This window comes from Poecilia mexicana, unplaced genomic scaffold (assembly GCF_051168715.1).
Source record: "Poecilia mexicana isolate PSO_F unplaced genomic scaffold, ASM5116871v1 scaffold_5, whole genome shotgun sequence".
Lineage (NCBI taxonomy): Eukaryota > Metazoa > Chordata > Actinopteri > Cyprinodontiformes > Poeciliidae > Poecilia > Poecilia mexicana.
The window spans coordinates 15929134-15947335 of NW_028263374.1; the positions used below are offsets into that span (position 1 = coordinate 15929134).

At 34.2% G+C, this 18202-nt stretch overlaps 4 protein-coding genes across 4 annotated transcripts in view; all 4 read left to right on the forward strand.

The window, feature by feature from the left end:
- Positions 1-1727: 1727 nt before the first annotated feature.
- Positions 1728-4796, forward strand: LOC106918040 (uncharacterized). Its single transcript, XM_088005627.1, has 8 exons — positions 1728-2364; positions 2759-2854; positions 3188-3206; positions 3595-3614; positions 3712-3746; positions 3834-3894; positions 4079-4119; positions 4219-4796. The coding sequence occupies exons 2-8, from the start codon at positions 2761-2763 to the stop codon at positions 4279-4281; spliced, it is 333 nt and encodes a 110-aa protein (XP_087861753.1). The 5' UTR covers positions 1728-2364; positions 2759-2760; the 3' UTR covers positions 4282-4796.
- A 904-nt stretch (positions 4797-5700) lies between these two features.
- Positions 5701-10654, forward strand: LOC106918055 (uncharacterized). Its single transcript, XM_088005976.1, has 14 exons — positions 5701-5791; positions 5933-5959; positions 6034-6321; positions 6457-6738; positions 6815-7111; positions 7305-7364; positions 7450-7536; positions 7625-7693; positions 8171-8278; positions 8562-8648; positions 8812-8830; positions 9429-9448; positions 9558-9743; positions 9996-10654. Exons 1-13 carry the CDS (start codon positions 5701-5703, stop codon positions 9620-9622), a joined length of 1500 nt encoding a protein of 499 aa, XP_087862102.1. The 3' UTR covers positions 9623-9743; positions 9996-10654.
- Positions 10655-11286: 632 nt separating this feature from the next.
- Positions 11287-12800, forward strand: LOC148159668 (uncharacterized). Its single transcript, XM_088005628.1, has 5 exons — positions 11287-11337; positions 11488-11514; positions 11609-11905; positions 12021-12302; positions 12379-12800. The coding sequence occupies exons 1-5, from the start codon at positions 11304-11306 to the stop codon at positions 12765-12767; spliced, it is 1029 nt and encodes a 342-aa protein (XP_087861754.1). The 5' UTR covers positions 11287-11303; the 3' UTR covers positions 12768-12800.
- A 1971-nt stretch (positions 12801-14771) lies between these two features.
- Positions 14772-18202, forward strand: part of LOC106918053 (uncharacterized) — a 5820-nt gene continuing 2389 nt past the window's right edge. Inside the window, exons 1-3 of the mRNA XM_088005629.1 lie at positions 14772-14838; positions 16053-16166; positions 17989-18007. Coding sequence (XP_087861755.1) covers positions 16085-16166; positions 17989-18007 — 101 coding nt within the window. The 5' untranslated portion in view covers positions 14772-14838; positions 16053-16084. The remainder of the gene's footprint in view (positions 14839-16052; positions 16167-17988; positions 18008-18202) is intronic.

An 18202-nucleotide genomic window follows, 5' to 3' on the forward strand; every position in this document is an offset into this window, starting at 1 on the left:
TTTGAGTTCTTCTGATCTTCCTCGTTCATGCAGTCAGACACTTATCTTCTCTCAAAGGTTATGAACATCTTAAATCTGCCTTCACCATGATGGGATGCCTGGTTTTTATCATTCTTTTGGGTAAGTTAATGTTCCTGCATTCTCTCAACATCAGAACATTTTCACTGATAAATACATGTTCACTTTGTTTGTTGTTACTGGCTTTGCGCTTCAGTTGTGCAGTTTATTCAGAGAATAATATGCTGTTTGAAAGTCACAATATTTAATTTTGACTTTATAATGTACGAGTTAATTCTATGTTTATAGATAAAGCTTTTCAGTATAGATACATAAGTTTTGTGTTACATTTTTCTTTCAAACAGGTTCTTTTCACGAGGTTCAAGTCAAACAAGGTCAGACCTCTTCATTTTTGAAAAATTTATAAAAACTTCTCAAAGTTTGACAGGAAAAGTTATCAGCTCTGGTTTACTGCCACAACATATGTTTTATTTTACACAAATTTCTTCTTCTGTAGATCTAAAACCACAGCTGAGTGTACACCATTTTAAAGGTTTGTACGCTCTCTTCCTTTGCTTCCTGCCTGAATCCGTAAAACCTGATGCAACATGTAACCTGTACTTTGGAGAATCAAGTCATCCAGCTGAAACAAAAGCAATATGGACGACGAGGAGCTCAGAAACCAATCAGTGGTTCTGTCGGACTGTCATTCGAGAAAATGAACTACAGAAGCATCTTCATTTGGTTCAACAAAAGGAGGCCAGCTGTGACTATAGGCTGAAAGGTGACAGGGAAAGTTTGTCACCTCGTAGTGATCCATACAGCTTCAGTGGTGAGTCAAACATGACATTAATACAGTAAATACTATAAAAATAGATGTTTTTGTTTTTAATGAAGCCACCCTCAAGGTGCAGTGTGAGGATCTGGCACCAATATGTAGATCATTTAAGTCCCATAAGTTACGAGCTGGAGCCTTCAGGGTCAGTCTTGCTTGACCAGCATGACCCACATGTACAGACGGGCTTAAAAATAATTATAAGTATAAAATTATTAATTTTAGCCGCATTGTTTGTTTGAAAATACAGTCATGCACCAGTCTGAACAAGCTTCTTTTAGACTTACTACATGACAGTAATAATTTTTCTCTCAGGTCGGAGAAATGAAAACAATATAAAACGTTGAATAAACCAAAATAAAAACAAAAGACATACAGCTTTTCAAAACAACTGAGGAAACAGAATGGATGCAGTTATACGTGTCTCTTCACCATGTCACACTGAATCAAGGGTTAAAACTCTCTGATAAGTCAAAGTCCTTAAGAAAATTAATGAAAAAAGCCCCCTGAAAATTAACAAAAATCCAATATCTTCTCAAAAACATATTGTTTGGATCTCCTAGTACATTCTAAGGAATGCATTTTTACACATTCTTAGTAAAATTACTAAAATTACGCTTCTTAGTGCAGAGAGCTAATAGGACAAATTCTGCAGCCAGTTTTACAAAAATATTATAGGGATTCTATTTAAACTTAAAACTGAGAACCTGTTTTCTATTTGTAGGTGTTGTGGAAGGAAAAGTTACTGAGATCATGACGACGACAACAAAATCTACAAGGACCACAGGCTCAGTGGACTCAGAGTTTCCCACCACCAAGGGTAACAATTAAATATATTTTAGAAAACTGTCATAATCTGAGATCACAATGTCAACATCTCAATGTGCTGGTTTTCAGCAGGTCGCAGGAGTAAAGAGTTAGTAAAAGCAATTTCAGCTATGGCTGAAAATGTAGTTTACCACCATCAATGAATGAATGGATGAATGTGGTGTCCAGTGTCTTGTCTAGATTAAACAAAGAGCTATAGAAGAACAGGACACTGTATCTTTTTTTTACCATGAGTTTGAATATTATTTACAGATAGAACCCAATAAGTGCTATGCATTTGCATTTAAATCTTGACTAATCAATACTTTTAAATATAATCCTGTGATCAGTTGTCTTCAGAAATCCCCCAGTTAGAGGAGAGAGCCATATTCTGAATATAACCCCATGTCATGCTTTATAGATCTTTATATTTTGTATTTAATTGGGAAAACCATGCATTATTTGACCTGTATTTGAACACAAATATGTTTTTAACAGGACATTTGATCGACCACAGAACTTAATTTATTTTTAAATGAAAAAAGAGAAAGAAACATGTCTTCTCAAGATGTTTCTAAAAAGCAGGTGTCATCTGGTGTACATGTCATTAAAATATTAATTTGATCTCATCTCTGTTTTAGTGTCTTCAAGTGTCACTTCCAGTTATAAAGTGGCGGCCATTACAGAAAAAGCAGGAAATCATGAAGCTAAAGGCAAAAATATAGGTGAGATTCTTGTTTTACTGTCGGTATTAAAATAGTCTATTTTGTTTTATCCTTGTTTTGTATTTTTTAAAATGCAGCTTTTTGATATCAGTGAGATATTAGACTATTTCAAGGTTTATAACCTCTTGAATTTAAAGAAGCTCATGTTTTCTGGATGGTTTCTGCTGTGTGCATCACTCTGCGTTGTAATATGAATAATAGTCGTCTGTAGTTTAGTTATTTTCCACTTGAATCACTAATTGATTTAATATTTTTGTTTTTGTTATTTATGTAAATCTTAGTAAAATCTTAGCTGACAGATTTTTGAGACTTGAAGTCGGATGATGAAAGCTGCAGCAGCAGGAAGTGATTGTGGTTTGAAAGTCAAAGTGAAACTTTCTGACCTTTGAAACAGACATGAAGGCTTTAATAATCACGCCAGCTGTGGGTGGAGTGATTGTGATCTTCATTCTGATGGTGGCAGCGTGTTTCAGAGCCAGACGGAGGACTGGTGAGAAACACTGAAACTTTTGTTTAATAAAGGACGTTAAAAAGTTTCTGTCTGGGGCTCTGCTGAGAAATACAAATAAAATCCAATATCAAATCAAACCTCTTACAGTGACGTACTACAGATATAATATATTTGATTAGAGTTTAAAGATGTTCCTAAGAAATAAGATTTAGAGCAGAGACACTTAGATTGTGTTGCTGAACACAAGCTTTTTAAATATTAAATTAGGGATGTTTAGCAGCATAGAAACAGAATTTGAAGTCTTGAGTTGTGGTGTGTGAATGGTTAAATACAACTAAGTCATCTGATTCAGTTTACATTTTATTTGTACAGAAAATGAATCACAGAAGAGGTAAGACTTTCTATTATTGTTCTTTTATCAAATTCAGGTTCTGATAAATAAACATAAATCTGTTTATGATAGCTCAGAGAGAAATATAAAGTTACTGGTTTATCTGACTTTGTGGATCTGTGGGCCTCCTTAATATTGCTTTAATTTATGGATGTTTAAAAGCTTTCTTAATGGCTAGATCTATTTTTATCTTTAAAATTAATTCATATTTTAATGGGGGTTTTTAAAGTAAATTTGACCTCAGAAATCAGAAGGTTTTGCATTTAGTTTTCTCTGAAATGCTCACATGTCAGGGAATAAACTCTTAATTTGTCCAAATCTGATTTTGCTTTGCTGCTTAGTGTTATAATTGACTAAATAAATCTGTTTCTTTTTTATTTTTGCATAGAAAACAAACCAACATTGCAGGTAATACACAACTAGGATCTTGAAATATCTACTGTTTGTCCTATTAACTTGTATTTAGTCTTTACAGTTTTATCAATCATGTTAATCTCTGTTGTAGATCAGTCTGTACAGATGAATGATAACACAGAGATGGTAAATAAATGGTTTTTGCATCATTCACATTGCATTATGTTGCATTTTTTGTTTATTTTCCACTGATATCTTTTCTGTTGTTTCAAGTTACAAAGAGACACCGTCTACTGTAATGTCACATCTGCACCTGCTGCTGACTGGTCTACAGGTGAGTTTCTTTAGTTTGATTCCCACTTGAAGTTTATTTAAAATACAATTTACAAGAAAATATTTCCTAAAAGTAATTTATGCTGTTTTTATAGCTACAGAAATGACAGATTTGTTCTTCATAATCAGAGAAAGTGAACAGTCAAACCTGATACTGACTCATGTTGTATTTTCTACTTTTCCAGATTCTGATAAATCTACCTTTGAAGATTCTTCAGCTGAAGACGTACGAAAAAATGATCACAAAAACAAAATTATGTTTGTGAACTTAACTTGTGTGTAAATGTTATAAATGTAAAAACATCCTGGTGTTTTTGTTTTCCAGCCTGACGTGGACAGTGTGTACTACACCATCCCCCCTCCATTATCTACCGGTGACGGGGTGTAGAGCGGCGGGCTCCAGTCCCAAACGGCCGGAGTTCTGCAACCTTTAGACGTCTCTCTGCTTCATCACATCTGGCTCCAATATTAGCTCATCAGCAGAGCTCTGTGCAGCTTGACTGCATGTCAGTGAGGCAGTTTTGCCTTTTAATTCAAGCGTGTAGGACAGAGGACTCTAAACCGCCACTGCTTAGAGAGCACAACCTGTTTATTTCAGAGATTTCTCATATTTTATGAGGGCAACCTTTCTTTCTGTGTCTTTGTAGAGCACCTTGGTCAGAATAAATTGCTTTTAATGTGCTTAATAAATACATTTTTATTTAGTTTTGACCTCTGTCTGATAATTTGTATGAGCAAATAGACTCTTGCAGTCTGTTTGTTCAGAATATTTTAACTTTCCTGTACTATAATTAGGCAGCCTTTTTAACTGGACATTTAGACAATCATTAAATCTTGTTCTGTTTGTTTCTTGTTGCGTTTTTTTTAATCTAAATAGTCTTGATTAAACACTTTGTGTCCTGAGGTCTGATGCAGACTTTATTGTTCATTGCAGTTTGGTCCTCTCTTGTTTTATGGACGAATCAAATAACACAGTGATGGACAGACAGGCTCCGATGAATCCTGGTCATGTAGAAGATGACCAGCAGCTCAGATGGAATATTTTTATAATACAATTTAATCTACATCTTGAATTTAAAGAACTTTAAAGAAAAGTTGAAAACCAATATACAAGCCTCTTAATATTTTATATTTGACCTTAGAATATGAAAATGATCCATAAATAAAGGATTGATTGATTTAACTTATAGACAGTGACAATTTTCAGTATGGCTGCCAATGACAACAATAATTGTAAATAACATTAATACATAACCATTTTGAGTTTTGAGTTTTAATCTGAACATCCTAAATTTATCTGTCATTTATTTCCTGAACAAGTGATCAGTTGAATCGGCTCCCCGTGTGTTAGCCTGCTGCCCATTTGTAAAGTTACAGTCAAATATTAACAGCAATAATTTGGGTTATTAGGAGAAAAAAACTGAGAAAAGCATAGTACATCTGGAAATTGTGTAAAAGGTTATTGTTTTTTGTGGTTTCTGAGGAGCAGACGGTAAACCGGTTGGCTGACCGTGACATCTGCTGCCCTCTTCCTGAGCGTCAAGCTAAAACTGCAGGAGGGTTAAACAGTAAAATCTAGTTAAACGTTGCCAAAACGAATAGAAATTAAGCAAACATTGTTGCTCCACGTCTAATGACTCTTACTGCTCATGTGCATGTGGCCAAGTGGTTCATGAATATCTCTAAACTTTCAGTTCTTCAGCCCAAACCACAATTGGATTGATGTCTGGATTGTGCCACTATGGTCAGTAGGAGTGTCCATTTCAGATTATGTGGACGTTTTTCTTGAAACAGCTTTTGAAACCTAATGTGGGTGAAAGTTGAAACAGGAACACGTCTGTATCAGTGCATCAATGGCATCATCATGGCTGCACAGCTGTTGTTCTTCATCCTCTTCAGTGAGTATAGATTTCTTTATCCTGCAGTAAATTACTTTATTATTGAAATGATCCAAAGCACTTTGCCATCAAGCAAGGCAAATATTCTCATGTTTAAATCTTGGTGCTTCTTTGTCTCCTTTTCAACATTTTATTTATCAGATTCCCTTTATGGGACCAAAGCTGAAGGTCAGTGTTAATATAAATTTTACTGTTTTTACTATATTATTGTTTAATCAACTATTTTGAAAATCAACTTTCAGCTCTTCCTCAACCTCACCTAACGGTGGATCGACTTCTGATGACAGAAACCGACTCAGTCACATTAAGCTGTTCGGCTCCACCACATGTTTCTGTGTCTCGGTGTGATTTCTACATTGAAAACAACAAGATGTCTTCAGACGCCTCCTGTGTGAAAACACTGACAGGATCTGAGATGCTGAGGATGTTAAATAGAAGATCACCAGCTGATGCCAAAGTTAAATGTGTCTACACTTTAAAGGATGGAGCTCAATCATTAGGCAGTGCATCAACAGTGATCACCATTAACAGTGAGTAAACAGATATTCAGCCTAATTTAATAGGGGATCTTATTCTGATCTGAGTTTCTGTTGAGGAAGATTATTGTAATATGGCTGTGCTAGACATCCATCATATGTGTAACTTTACTGTGTTCATATTTTCAGATCTTCCTCCTCCGTCACTGACAGTGAATCCTCTGGTGATCACAAAGTCAGACTCAGTCATGTTAAACTGTCAGCCTCCACCATCTGTTCCTGTGAGAGATTGTTATTTTTACATTGGGAGAGAAAAAATGCCACAAAGATTTTCTTGTCTGAAGACGTTGACAGGAGTTGATCTTCTGTCTTTAACCAAACAAAGTTCACCAGCTAACATTGATGTAACATGTTTTTACCTGAATTCATATCCATCTCAAAAGAGTAACCTGCTCACCATCATCATACAGCGTGAGTAAAAACAGCTGTGATGAACTATTACAGATCACTGTGATGTTAAACTATTTAATCTTGTTTATGTTTTCAGTTCCTCCACCTGAACTGACTGTGAATCCTCAGCAGATCACAGAGACAGACTCAGTCACAGTGAACTGTGGGACTCCTTCATCTGTTTCTGTGGAGAATTGTTCTTTATATTTCATAAAATCAAAGATATCCAAAAGCATTTCCTGTGAGCAGACACTGACAGGAAGTGAGCTCCTGATGATGACATTTCAAACTTCACCTGCTGAGGTTGAACTAAAATGTTATTACAATGTGAAGAGTCCAGGTGGAGGAACGCATCAGTCTCCACACAGTGACACGACTTCAGTCTCCATCCAGAGTGAGTTAAAAACTCTCTCTATGATCAATTACCTTTAAATGTAAAATATATGTTAGTCTGTCAATTATGTTTTGTTAATATAATTTCAGCTTTATAAAGTTTTGTTTTCTGACCGTTGACAGAAAACAAGGGTCATGTAATTTTGGTATCACACATTTTTATTTGTCACGTAAATGTTTAAACGTAAATGCAGAAGTTCAGGAAACAGATTCGACCACATCTCAGAGAGTAACGACTGTCAGTGTGACTGCAGGTAATATCTGCTTTCTAACACCAAGACCAGACATTATTAAACACATATAATTGTATTTTCTAGCTGCCTTGTCTTTATCCATCAGGTGAAACATTTAGGACAACAGTGAAAACAGAAAGTCCATTTTCTCCTCCCCCAGCATCAGTCAAAACTACATTATTTGCTCCAACAGGTCAGTCAAAACTTCTGAAACATCGTCAGCTTCAACCTTTGAACATGAAATTTATGAAAAATGTTTTGTTTTACTTTCTTTTCTTCAGATCCAAGTGAAAGAACCACAGTCAAAACTTCAGGCTCAGTTTCTACTTTCTCAACATCAAAGACACCAGGTCAGTTCATCCACTTGGATCATGTTATGAAAATGTTTAATGATTTTGATACTTTTTCTTTTAATAACATTAACACTTAAAAGCTGCTGTATGTGTTACACTTTGCTATAGTTTACACATTAATATAGCAGTGAAAAAGTATTTTTCCTCTTACAGATTTCTGTTTTTTGCTTTTCTGTCTTGACTAAATGTTTAGAGCATCACACAAATTTTAATATAGATATTTAAAACCAGATGTTTACATGGACTGCAAACCTCTCTCTACCTGATTTTACATTAGACTTAATTTCTCTTTGTGAGTTAGGATTTTCTAAAATACCTCCCATTGCTAAAAACCAAACATTAAACACTGTATTATTATGAACATCTTTTATTACTTTCTCTGGAGAAGTTCATATACATAATTTATTATTTAACATATATGCCTTTTAAACTATATAACTTGAGTTGAATGGTTTTGGGTTTTCATTCCTCCAGACAGAACCGATGTAAGTGAGTCAGATTTGCTCACACAACCTTTGACCCCCGTCCAGAAAGACTGGACAACATCCCAGACTGTCGTCCCAGCTTTCCCAGTGTCCACTGGTAGGATCTGACTCTGAACAACAGTTTTTATTACATCAGGATGTAACAACTTTATTTCTATGAATCTAAAAGTCACCTTTTTATCAATAGTTGGAAACAAATAAATTATTTGAGCTTCACAATGGATACCATAAAAATAAACAGTTCACATCCTAAAAGAAACAAGAAATATTAAAGACATACGGAACAACTTTAGTGTCCTGTAATATTTAAATATTACTTAATTATGAAGATGTGATTATTTATAAAATAAGTGCTGAACTTGTTTTGTCTCTTCATGCAGTGATGATGATCTTGAGGTTCATTGCAGTTGGAATTACATCTTTAGTCCTTTTTGGATTGACTCTGAAATGTTGTACAAGCAGATTGGGTAAGAATGGAAACATAATACTATATAGCACTAACTGTTCAATTTAAATACCTTTTCATGTACAAGTTACATCTACATCTACTTAAATAATAACTACATTAAACAAATTATTTGGCACAGTACAAAAAAAATAATATTTCTGTTATTTGTCTTTTTATTCTAGGGAAATGTTTTTCAAAAAGGTAGGAAAACATATTTTCTAAATATTGTTGCATAAATGTTTGATGCCTTCTGAAAATCTCAGTTATTTTTATGGTTTACATTGTCTTGGATATGGACACAAGAAGTCCTGTTTAAGTCCAGTAGCAATAAAAATGTTAATTTCACAATGAAGAAGTTTAAAAATCAACAGCCACACTATTAAAATATCAGTTAAATGTTTTCTGTGTGCCTCTGCTTCTATTTTAAATATTATCTAATGGCTCCCTGCAGGAAGGTTATTGGTTTTAATGCTTTCATCTTCTGATATTATAGTTAACAAAGAAAAATGAATGTGGCCTCACAGCTTAGGTTAGCAAAGCTACATCCGACTGAACTACAGTAAAAATACCTGAGGTTATTGCCAATGTGACTTTTTATTTTTATTTTTTAAACTAAACTCAGGTTATTATGAGAATAAAACCTCATTACAAGTGTCAAGCCTGAATTTTCAGAGATGATGATTTGGGTTTATGTTGCTGGTTTGAGTGTAAACTTCACCATAGATAAAAATCATTTTCAGACATTTTTATGTCCATTTTATCTAAAACACAACAAATTAATTCTTGTCTGCTGCCACAGATCAAAAGATGAAGATTCAGGTAAATAAAACAAAAAGTTTGCTGCTCATCAACAATAAATTGTGTTTTAATGTCTCTACCAGACGGCATTTCTATCAATGTGTGATTTTTCCTGTTGGTCATTTTCCAGAGGAGCAGATCCAGATGTCCAGTTTGAACAACAGAGACGGTTTGTTAAATATCTGCTTCTGCTAAAATGATGAATCACAGAGTTATTCTGTCTCAGTGGAGACTGTCCTCCTGCTTCCCTCAAACATCTATTAAAACATTTACAGGCAGGATGTGACGATCCTGCAGCGCTGCTGCTGTAACTCTGGTGAGCTGAGTTTGTCTCTGTGAATGAAGTGTAATGGTTACTGATTGGTAGTTTGGCCACTTGGTGGCGCTGTTCTGCTGAAAACGGTTGAAATGTTTCTGTAGAAACTGACATTTGCTAAGGTATAAATAAATCACATGTTTTCTTAAGTTTAAAAGTAACAATATTAAAGTTTAACAATACCAGTTTAATATGTCAGTTTGTAAAAACAAAACTGAATAAGAGTTTAAAAATGTTTCTTTGTTTTCACAGAGTGACGACTGAACAGCAGAACCTCATCCAACTGAACCACAGGAAGTCTGACTGTAAATTAAAGTCATGTATAATATTAGTTATTGTTTTATCTTGTGTAATTTGTAAATCTGTATTTTTAAATGAATGTCCCTTTGTGAATATCATAACAGCATTTTAAAAACAAAGTTAGTTGAATTCACTGCATAACATAAACCATGATTTTAGATGTTTTAATAAAAAAAGAACATATGATCTGTTAAAAATGCCAGATGGAATAAGATGTAATTTGCTCAACAATAATAATAATACAAAATGTAAAAACCATCATGAATAGAAGGAGAATGTAATGACATTGCATTTTGTGTGTTACATCTTTATTTTATGAGTGTTTTTGGGGATTATATTTAGGAACCATTTCTACTGCTACCAGATTTGTTAAGAGAATAAATAAATTAGAAGATTTTTTATTTTAGTTTTTGACTTGAAAAAGTAACTCAGCCTTTTAGATTACATGTTTTATTGTGTTTATATGTTTGTTCTCCATAATCCTGAGATATACTGGTCAGTGTTTTGTTAGTTTTTTTAATGGTTACTTACCTTGTTGAGTTTATTTCTTGTGAATCATGTTATCAGTTCCAAATATTTTCCTATAAAAATACATTTTTCATTTGTTTTCATTCTGCTGTGTGTTTTATTCATGTTAGGCCTGTTTACAGGAACATCAACATTGAGCTTATAGAGAAACTGAACCTTTGATTACATCATCTGGTCTGATACATGCAATCAAGTAAACAACTGCAGAACAACCAAAGTATCTGGGAAAGATTTAGGAAATATGCTTTATTTGAAATTAATCTGGAGCAGAAAATCTGACTCACTTTGTGTTTGAGGCTGATGTGAAGCAGACAATATGCTAAAGGCTGGGAAGAGGTGAGAACAGCAACAGATAATAAAAACATCAACATGTTGCTGACAGCATCCGTCTTCACCCAGTTCAAATAGTGACTGGTTCATATAAGACTGAATCACACAAAGTAATGCAGTTAGTTTTATTGATGCATTTCACTATTTTTAAATTTGTGATCTGAAACCTGTCTGTGAGATTAAATATTGAGTTTTCCTGTGTAAGTTTTATCTATTTGCATGCTTGTATATACATACATGCACACACGTAGAGTCTAAATACTAAAGAACTATTCATCATGTGGGTTTTGTTCCTGTGGTCAGTAGGAGGATCCTCTACTGATCATGTGGCTTTTTTTAACAGCAACTTCTGAAACCAAATGTAGGTAAAAGTTACAAGACGAAGACATTCAGTGCTTCATCATGGCTTTACAGCTGCTGATCTTCATCCTCCTCAGTAAGTTTAGTTTATTTTTATTGTCATTATCGTTGATTTCTTCTTTAGTATAAAGTGTGAGTTTTTATTTATTTTCTGCTATTTTGGTAACAAACTGTTTATCATAATTCCCAGTCAGAAAAGACACAAATTTTATCTCATTTTCTACAGATTTGTCTCATGAAGCCAAAGCTGAAGGTTTGATTCAGTGAAATGTCTCTGTTTTACATAAAATATCTCCTTTATGATTTGTTAATAAAAGTTGAAACCTAAACACGTTTTGAACTTTCAGCTCTTCCTCAACCTCACCTAACGGTGGATCGACTTGTGATGAGAGAAACCTACTCAGTCACATTAAACTGTTCGGCTCCACCAAATGTTTCTGTGTCTCGGTGTGATTTCTACATTGAAAACAACAAGATGTCTTCAGACGCCTCCTGTGTGAAAACACTGACAGGATCTGAGATGCTGAGGAAGTTAAACAGAAGATCACCAGCTGATGTCAAAGTTAAATGTTCCTACATTAAAAAGAATGATGCTCTCAATGTCCCATCATCAGACAGTGAACCAACAACCATCACCATAAACAGTGAGTGATCTGGTTATCAAAGATTGTAGCAACATTGATTATGAACTTACTGGACATCCATCATGTATTTAACTTTTACCTGTTTGTTTCTGCTTTTCTTTACTCTTATTTTCAGATCTTCCTCCTCCGTCACTGACAGTGAATCCTCTGGTGATCACACAGTCAGACTCAGTCACGTTAAACTGTCAGCCTCCACCATCTTTTCCTGTGACTGATTGTTTTTTCAACTTTGGGAGAGAAAAAATGGCCCAAAAACATTCTTGTCTGAAGACGTTGACAGGAGCTGATCTTCTGTCTTCAACCAAACAAAGTTCACCAGCTAACATTGATGTAACATGTTTTTACCTGAATTTATATCCATCTCCAAAGAGTAACCTGCTCACCATCATCATACAGCGTGAGTAAAAACAGCTGTGATGAACTATTACAGATTATTATGATGTTAAACTATTTAATCTTGTTTATGTTTTCAGTTCCTCCACCTAAACTGACTGTGAATCCACAGCAGATGACAGAGACAGACTCAGTCACAGTGAACTGTGGGACTCCTTCATCGGTTTCTGTGGAGAATTGTTCTTTATATTTCATAAAATCAAAGATGTCCAAAAGCATTTCCTGTGAGCAGACACTGACAGGAAGTGAGCTCCTGATGATGACATTTCAAACTTCACCTGCTGAGGTTGAACTAAAATGTTATTACAATGTGAAGAGTCCAGGTGGAGGAACGCATCAGTCTCCACACAGTGACACGACTTCAGTCTCCATCCAGAGTGAGTTAAAAACTGTTCCTCTTCTTTGTTCTCTAAATATAAAACATATTCATGTCTGTCAGTTTTCTTCATATATTTTCATCTTCATATAGTTTCATCTTTGACATATTAATTAGTTTGGTATTGTTGAGAAAATAAATTTAAAATAAGCTAGTTTTAAAACTTAACATGTCTTGATTCAAATGGCCTAATTGTGGTTTTGAAATTAGTAACTTATTCTGGCCTATTGACCTTTATTTTACTTGTAGTTACAGCAGATGGTTTGCTAGGATCGTTTGAACTGCCTTTTGTCTGTGGGAAAAACAATACAGTGGAAGTTGTAGCTTTTCACACTCATCTGTGAAAGGCCGTAAACACGGCAGGGGTTTCTGGCTTGAGAGAGGGTCAGAGATAGCTCCTGGTTGGATGAGCAAAGATACGCCTTATTTGAATAAATTAAATACAAGAGGATAAAACTTTCTACACAGAAGTAACAAATCAGATTTGCCCTTGCAATTCTCCAAAGATGTCTTTCCACGTCTTTGCTTTTCTTTTTTCTTTCTTTTCCATTTATGTCAGGTAAATGAATGTATGTCTCCGTTGTTCTGCAGTTTCTGGTGTAAGTTTGTGCATTGTCTTACTTCTAAGTTTATGCATTGTCTTATATTGGATTAAATTCTGTAATTCTGTGATGTCAACACGCATTGTTGTTTTCCTTGTGGCCACACGTGGCCTGCCGAGAGGACCTGGGATCTAAAGGAAGAGAGAGAGAGCCAACTTTTTTTCCAAAGTTAACTATTTTAGAAATTCTTCCTTAACAGTATCACACGTTTATATTTATCACATACATGTGAAAGTCTTTAAATGCTCATTATTCTCTATAATTCCAGATGTTCAGGAAACAGATTCAACCACATCTCAGAGAGTAACAACAGTCAGAGTGACTGCAGATGATATCTGCTTTCTAACACCAAGACCAGACATTATTAAACACATATAATTGTATTTTCTAGCTGCCTTGTCTTTATCCATCAGGTGAAACATTTAGGACAACAGTGAAAACAGAAAGTCCATCTTCTCCTCCCCCAGCATCAGTCAAAACTACATTATTTGCTCCGACAGGTCAGTCAAAACTTCTGAAACATCGTCAGCTTCAACCTTTGAAAAATGTTATTCATGAAAAATGTTTTGTTTTACTTTATTTTCTTCAGATCCAAGTGAAAGAACCACAGTCAAAACTTCAGGCTCAGTTTCTACTTTCTCAACATCAAAGACAACAGGTCAGTTCATCCACTTGGATCATGTTATGAAAATGTTTAATGATTCTGATACTTTTTTCTCTTTTGAAATCATTAACACACAACAATTGCTGTATACAGAAATATTGCAAAGAAAAAGTGTTTTCCTCCTTACAAGATTTCTTCAGTCCTAAATGTTTAGATCATCACACACATTTAATATCAAAGATACATGTTTTGTTTTTCTTTATTTTCTTCAGATCCAAGTGAAAGAACCACAGTCAAAACTTTAGGCTCAGTTTCTACTTTCTCAACATCAAAGACACCAGGTCAGTTCATCCACTTGGATCATGTTATGAAAATGTTTAATGATTCTGATACTTTTTTCTCTTTTGAAATCATTAACACACAACAATTGCTGTATACAGAAATATTGCAAAGAAAAAGTGTTTTCCTCCTTACAAGACTTCTTCAGTCCTAAATGTTTAGATCATCACACACATTTAATATCAAAGATAAATGTTTTGTTTTTCTTTATTTTCTTCAGATCGAAGTGGAAGAACCACAGTCAAAACTTCAGGCTCAGTTTCTACTTTATCAACATCAACGACATCAGGTCAGTTCATCCACTTGGATCATGTTATGAAAATGTTTAATGATTCTGATACTTTTTTTCTCTTTTGAAAACATTAACATGTAACAGTTGCTGTGTGCATTACACTTTGCTACGGCCTACACAGGAATATAGCAGAGAAAAAGTATTTTTCTCCTTACAGATTTCTTATGTTTTTTGCTTTTCTGTCACATATAAGTGTTTAGATCATCATACACATCTAATATCGAAGATACATGTTTTGTTTTTCTTTATTTTCTTCAGATCCAAGTGGAAGAGCCACAGTCAACACTGTAGGCTCAGTTTCTACTTTATCAACATCAAAGACACCAGGTCAGTTCATCCACTTAGATCATGTTATGAAAATGTTTAATGATTCTGATACTTTTTTCGGTAACACTTTATTTGAAGGGGGTTGAATAAGACTGACATAACACCTGTCATGAACATGAATAAGCCTTCATGAATATTTATGACTGTTGTCATAAAGCGTCATTCGGTAAATTATGACACTTTTAATACAAAGTTGACATTATTCAAAATGTCTTTGTTATGATATCTTGACATTAACCAATAAATCATTACTGTTTAAACTTTACCTTTAATAACATAAAGTTACCTGATTTTTAAAGTGCAATCAGTAATACTTTTATAACAAATTTATATCAGTGATGATTTCTTGGTTAATGTCAAGTTGTCATAACAAAGACATTTTGAATAATGTCAACTTTGTATTAAAAGTGTCATAATTTACAGAATGACGCTTTATGACAACAGTCATAAATATTCATGAAGGTTTATTGATGTTCATGACAGGTGTTATGTCATGTTTATGAAAGTGTCATGTCAGTCTAATTAACCCCCCTTCAAATAAAGTGTTACCCTATTTTTTTTTCCAGAATAATGAAGAAGTATATCACTTAGAAAGTCGGAGGTTTTCTTGCATTAGTACTTGATAGAACTGAACTCACACTAATTTAGTTTTGAGAAACATTATTGGTTTCCTTCCACAAACTTCCTACAATAGGTTGTTGTAATTTTGGCCTGTTCCTCCTAACTATCTAATCTCTTTGCAAAAGCAATTACATACAAGCTAAATGAGGGAAATAATTCTTTTATATGATTTTTATCTCTAGGAAATGGCAAAGAATTGCTGTTGAGTTAGATTAGTGTCAGATTACTTGATTCCTGGCCACAAAATGCAATAAAATGTTGTGTATTATTTTTCTTTCCTATTATGTGACACAAAATCATACAGGATTCCTTCTGTTTTCAGCATGACATCAGTGTTATATTTAACTTAGGAAATTTTGCTTAATGCACATGCAGAGCAACATTTGTGAATGCAAGATCAGTTTGTTTCTAACAATAACTTCTTTCTATAAATTATGCTTTCCATAGTTTGAACTACCTCAGGTTGCTATGACATCTTTTACTTTGTGCTTCCAGATGAAGCTTGTTGTACTAAGATGTCGTGTCTGTAATGTTTTGTTTTGACCATTAAGGAAGTGAGACTTGACTCACTGTGGTTTTTGTTTCCCCAGCAGCAGATCAGACAAAATCTGACAAAACTAAATGGATGTATGTGGCTGTACTTGGTTTTGGAGCAGTTGTGGGAGTCGCTTTACTTGTGGGACTTCTCTGTTCCAGATGGAGAAGTGGTGAGTAGAGACGCCTGTGAACACGTCGTGTTTCTGTGGCTTTAAACTTCCCATCCATTTTGACACCTTACATCATTCAGTTTCATATCTGACATTCATGCAGTTTCTACTCGTCATGGACATAAATGTCATATTAGTTCAAAATGCTGATAAAGAATTATATGTCAAACAACACATTTGACAGCCTAAGCTTTAGTTTTTTGTGGATTTTATCTAAAGATCAAAACTATACATGCTGTTACACTTTAGCCCTGGCCAAGATGTTGGATTGTTTCTTGATGCATGTTTGATTATTTTTTATCAAATAGTAGAGGTAATTGAAATTGGTTGATTGTTGTGGCGCTTACCTAAAGCCTAATGTTCCCCTGACAGCAGTTTTGATGTGTTGATTAGTGAAGAAGTTTATGAATTTGGTGCTTTTTTCCCCTCCATTTCAGTTATGCATCCACTTTAGCACAATAACGCCTCTATCATGTTAGTTGGCATGGAGAGCTCAGGCCTGGAAGCCTAACCTTAACGTCTCCAGAAATACTTCTGGTCAATATGGCCACAAAGCTCACTACTCATCTAATCAGAAAACCTTTTCTCCAGAGAGTATTTGGTTTGTCACAGCTGCACATCTCAGTTGAGCTTTCAGTTTTGGAGCAGAGGGAGGCTTCCTGGTTGATGCCCTTTAAGTAAAAGGCCAGAGATGGTCTTGGTGGTCACGAGTTTTTAGCTAAAAAGTCAAAGTTTTTAGTGTTTTTTTATTGTTTCTGATGGACTCATTTGCTTTCATTAGAGAGGGAAAATTTGGTCCAGAAACATAAACACACGTTGGTGTTTTAATAAGACAACGATTCAGCCAAACTGTTTTTGAAGAATAATCCTGCTGAGGCCTTCATCTTACTGATGATGTGTTTCTATGTTTGAAAACAATTTATACATCTTGAAACCAACAAGTTTAAATTACTTGGCTGACAGTAATTCCCAGCCAAATTCATCACCCCTGTTCATCCTTATACTTTTGAATAATAACTATTTTGAGCCTTTTCTTAAAGTACCTCCTGCTTGGACTTTGCTTCGGCTCTTTAGTCAGTTTATTCCAAATCTTCACTCCAGTGACAGAAATGCACATTATTTTCATTGTTGTTTGAACATTCAAAGTTCTGAAGTTGATTCATATCCCCCAACTCTATCAGTGAATTTTTGAATATTTTCTGGTAATAGTTTGTTTCTAACTTTATACATAAACTATGCAGTTTGAAACTCTACCAAATCTGGGAGTTTCAGGAAATAAGAATCTATAAGTAAATTGTTCAGAGAGAATTTCTGAGAAAGTTAGTAAAGGCTACAAACTGTGTGGTTAAGGTTCAAATATCAGTTCATGTTCATGTTTATATTTAAACTGCTATGTAAAATTTTGACCTCTATATGTACAATATGTGTAAATGTTTGCACATCTTGATTTTATAATTCACTGAATTATAAAATCTGAACCTGGAAAAAAGCAGTTAAAAAAAGTTAAAAACACTAAAATATATGACATCCATGTAAATATATGGCATCCATGATGATATGAATTTCTGATTATAGCATCCAGGTGATTGAGATCAATGTCAGACTTTACATTTTTTGTTTAATTCTTTCCAATATTACATTTTTATATGCTTTAAAATAATGCTGCAACATTTTGATAAAGTAATAGTTCAGGTCATGTCAATTTATTTAGATTTTTTATTTTCGCTCGAGAGTAAAAACACATCATAAAAGTACTTCTCTTCACACATATCATGTGCTGACTGTGTTTTCAATTCCTCTTTTCATTTTCACTTTTTATCAGATAAAAGAACTTACACGAGGTAAGGTGTTTTTTTCTTATTTTAGCTGGAATCAGGTTGATGTGTTTGCTCTGATCTGTTAGATAAAAAGGTTTATCTTATTTGATTAAGATTTAGCTGCTCACTTCATGGAGCTTTATTGTTGTATTTAATCATGACATAAATTAGTGATGTAATATTTCCACTGTGGATTTTGGTCAGGATGAAAACTATTTA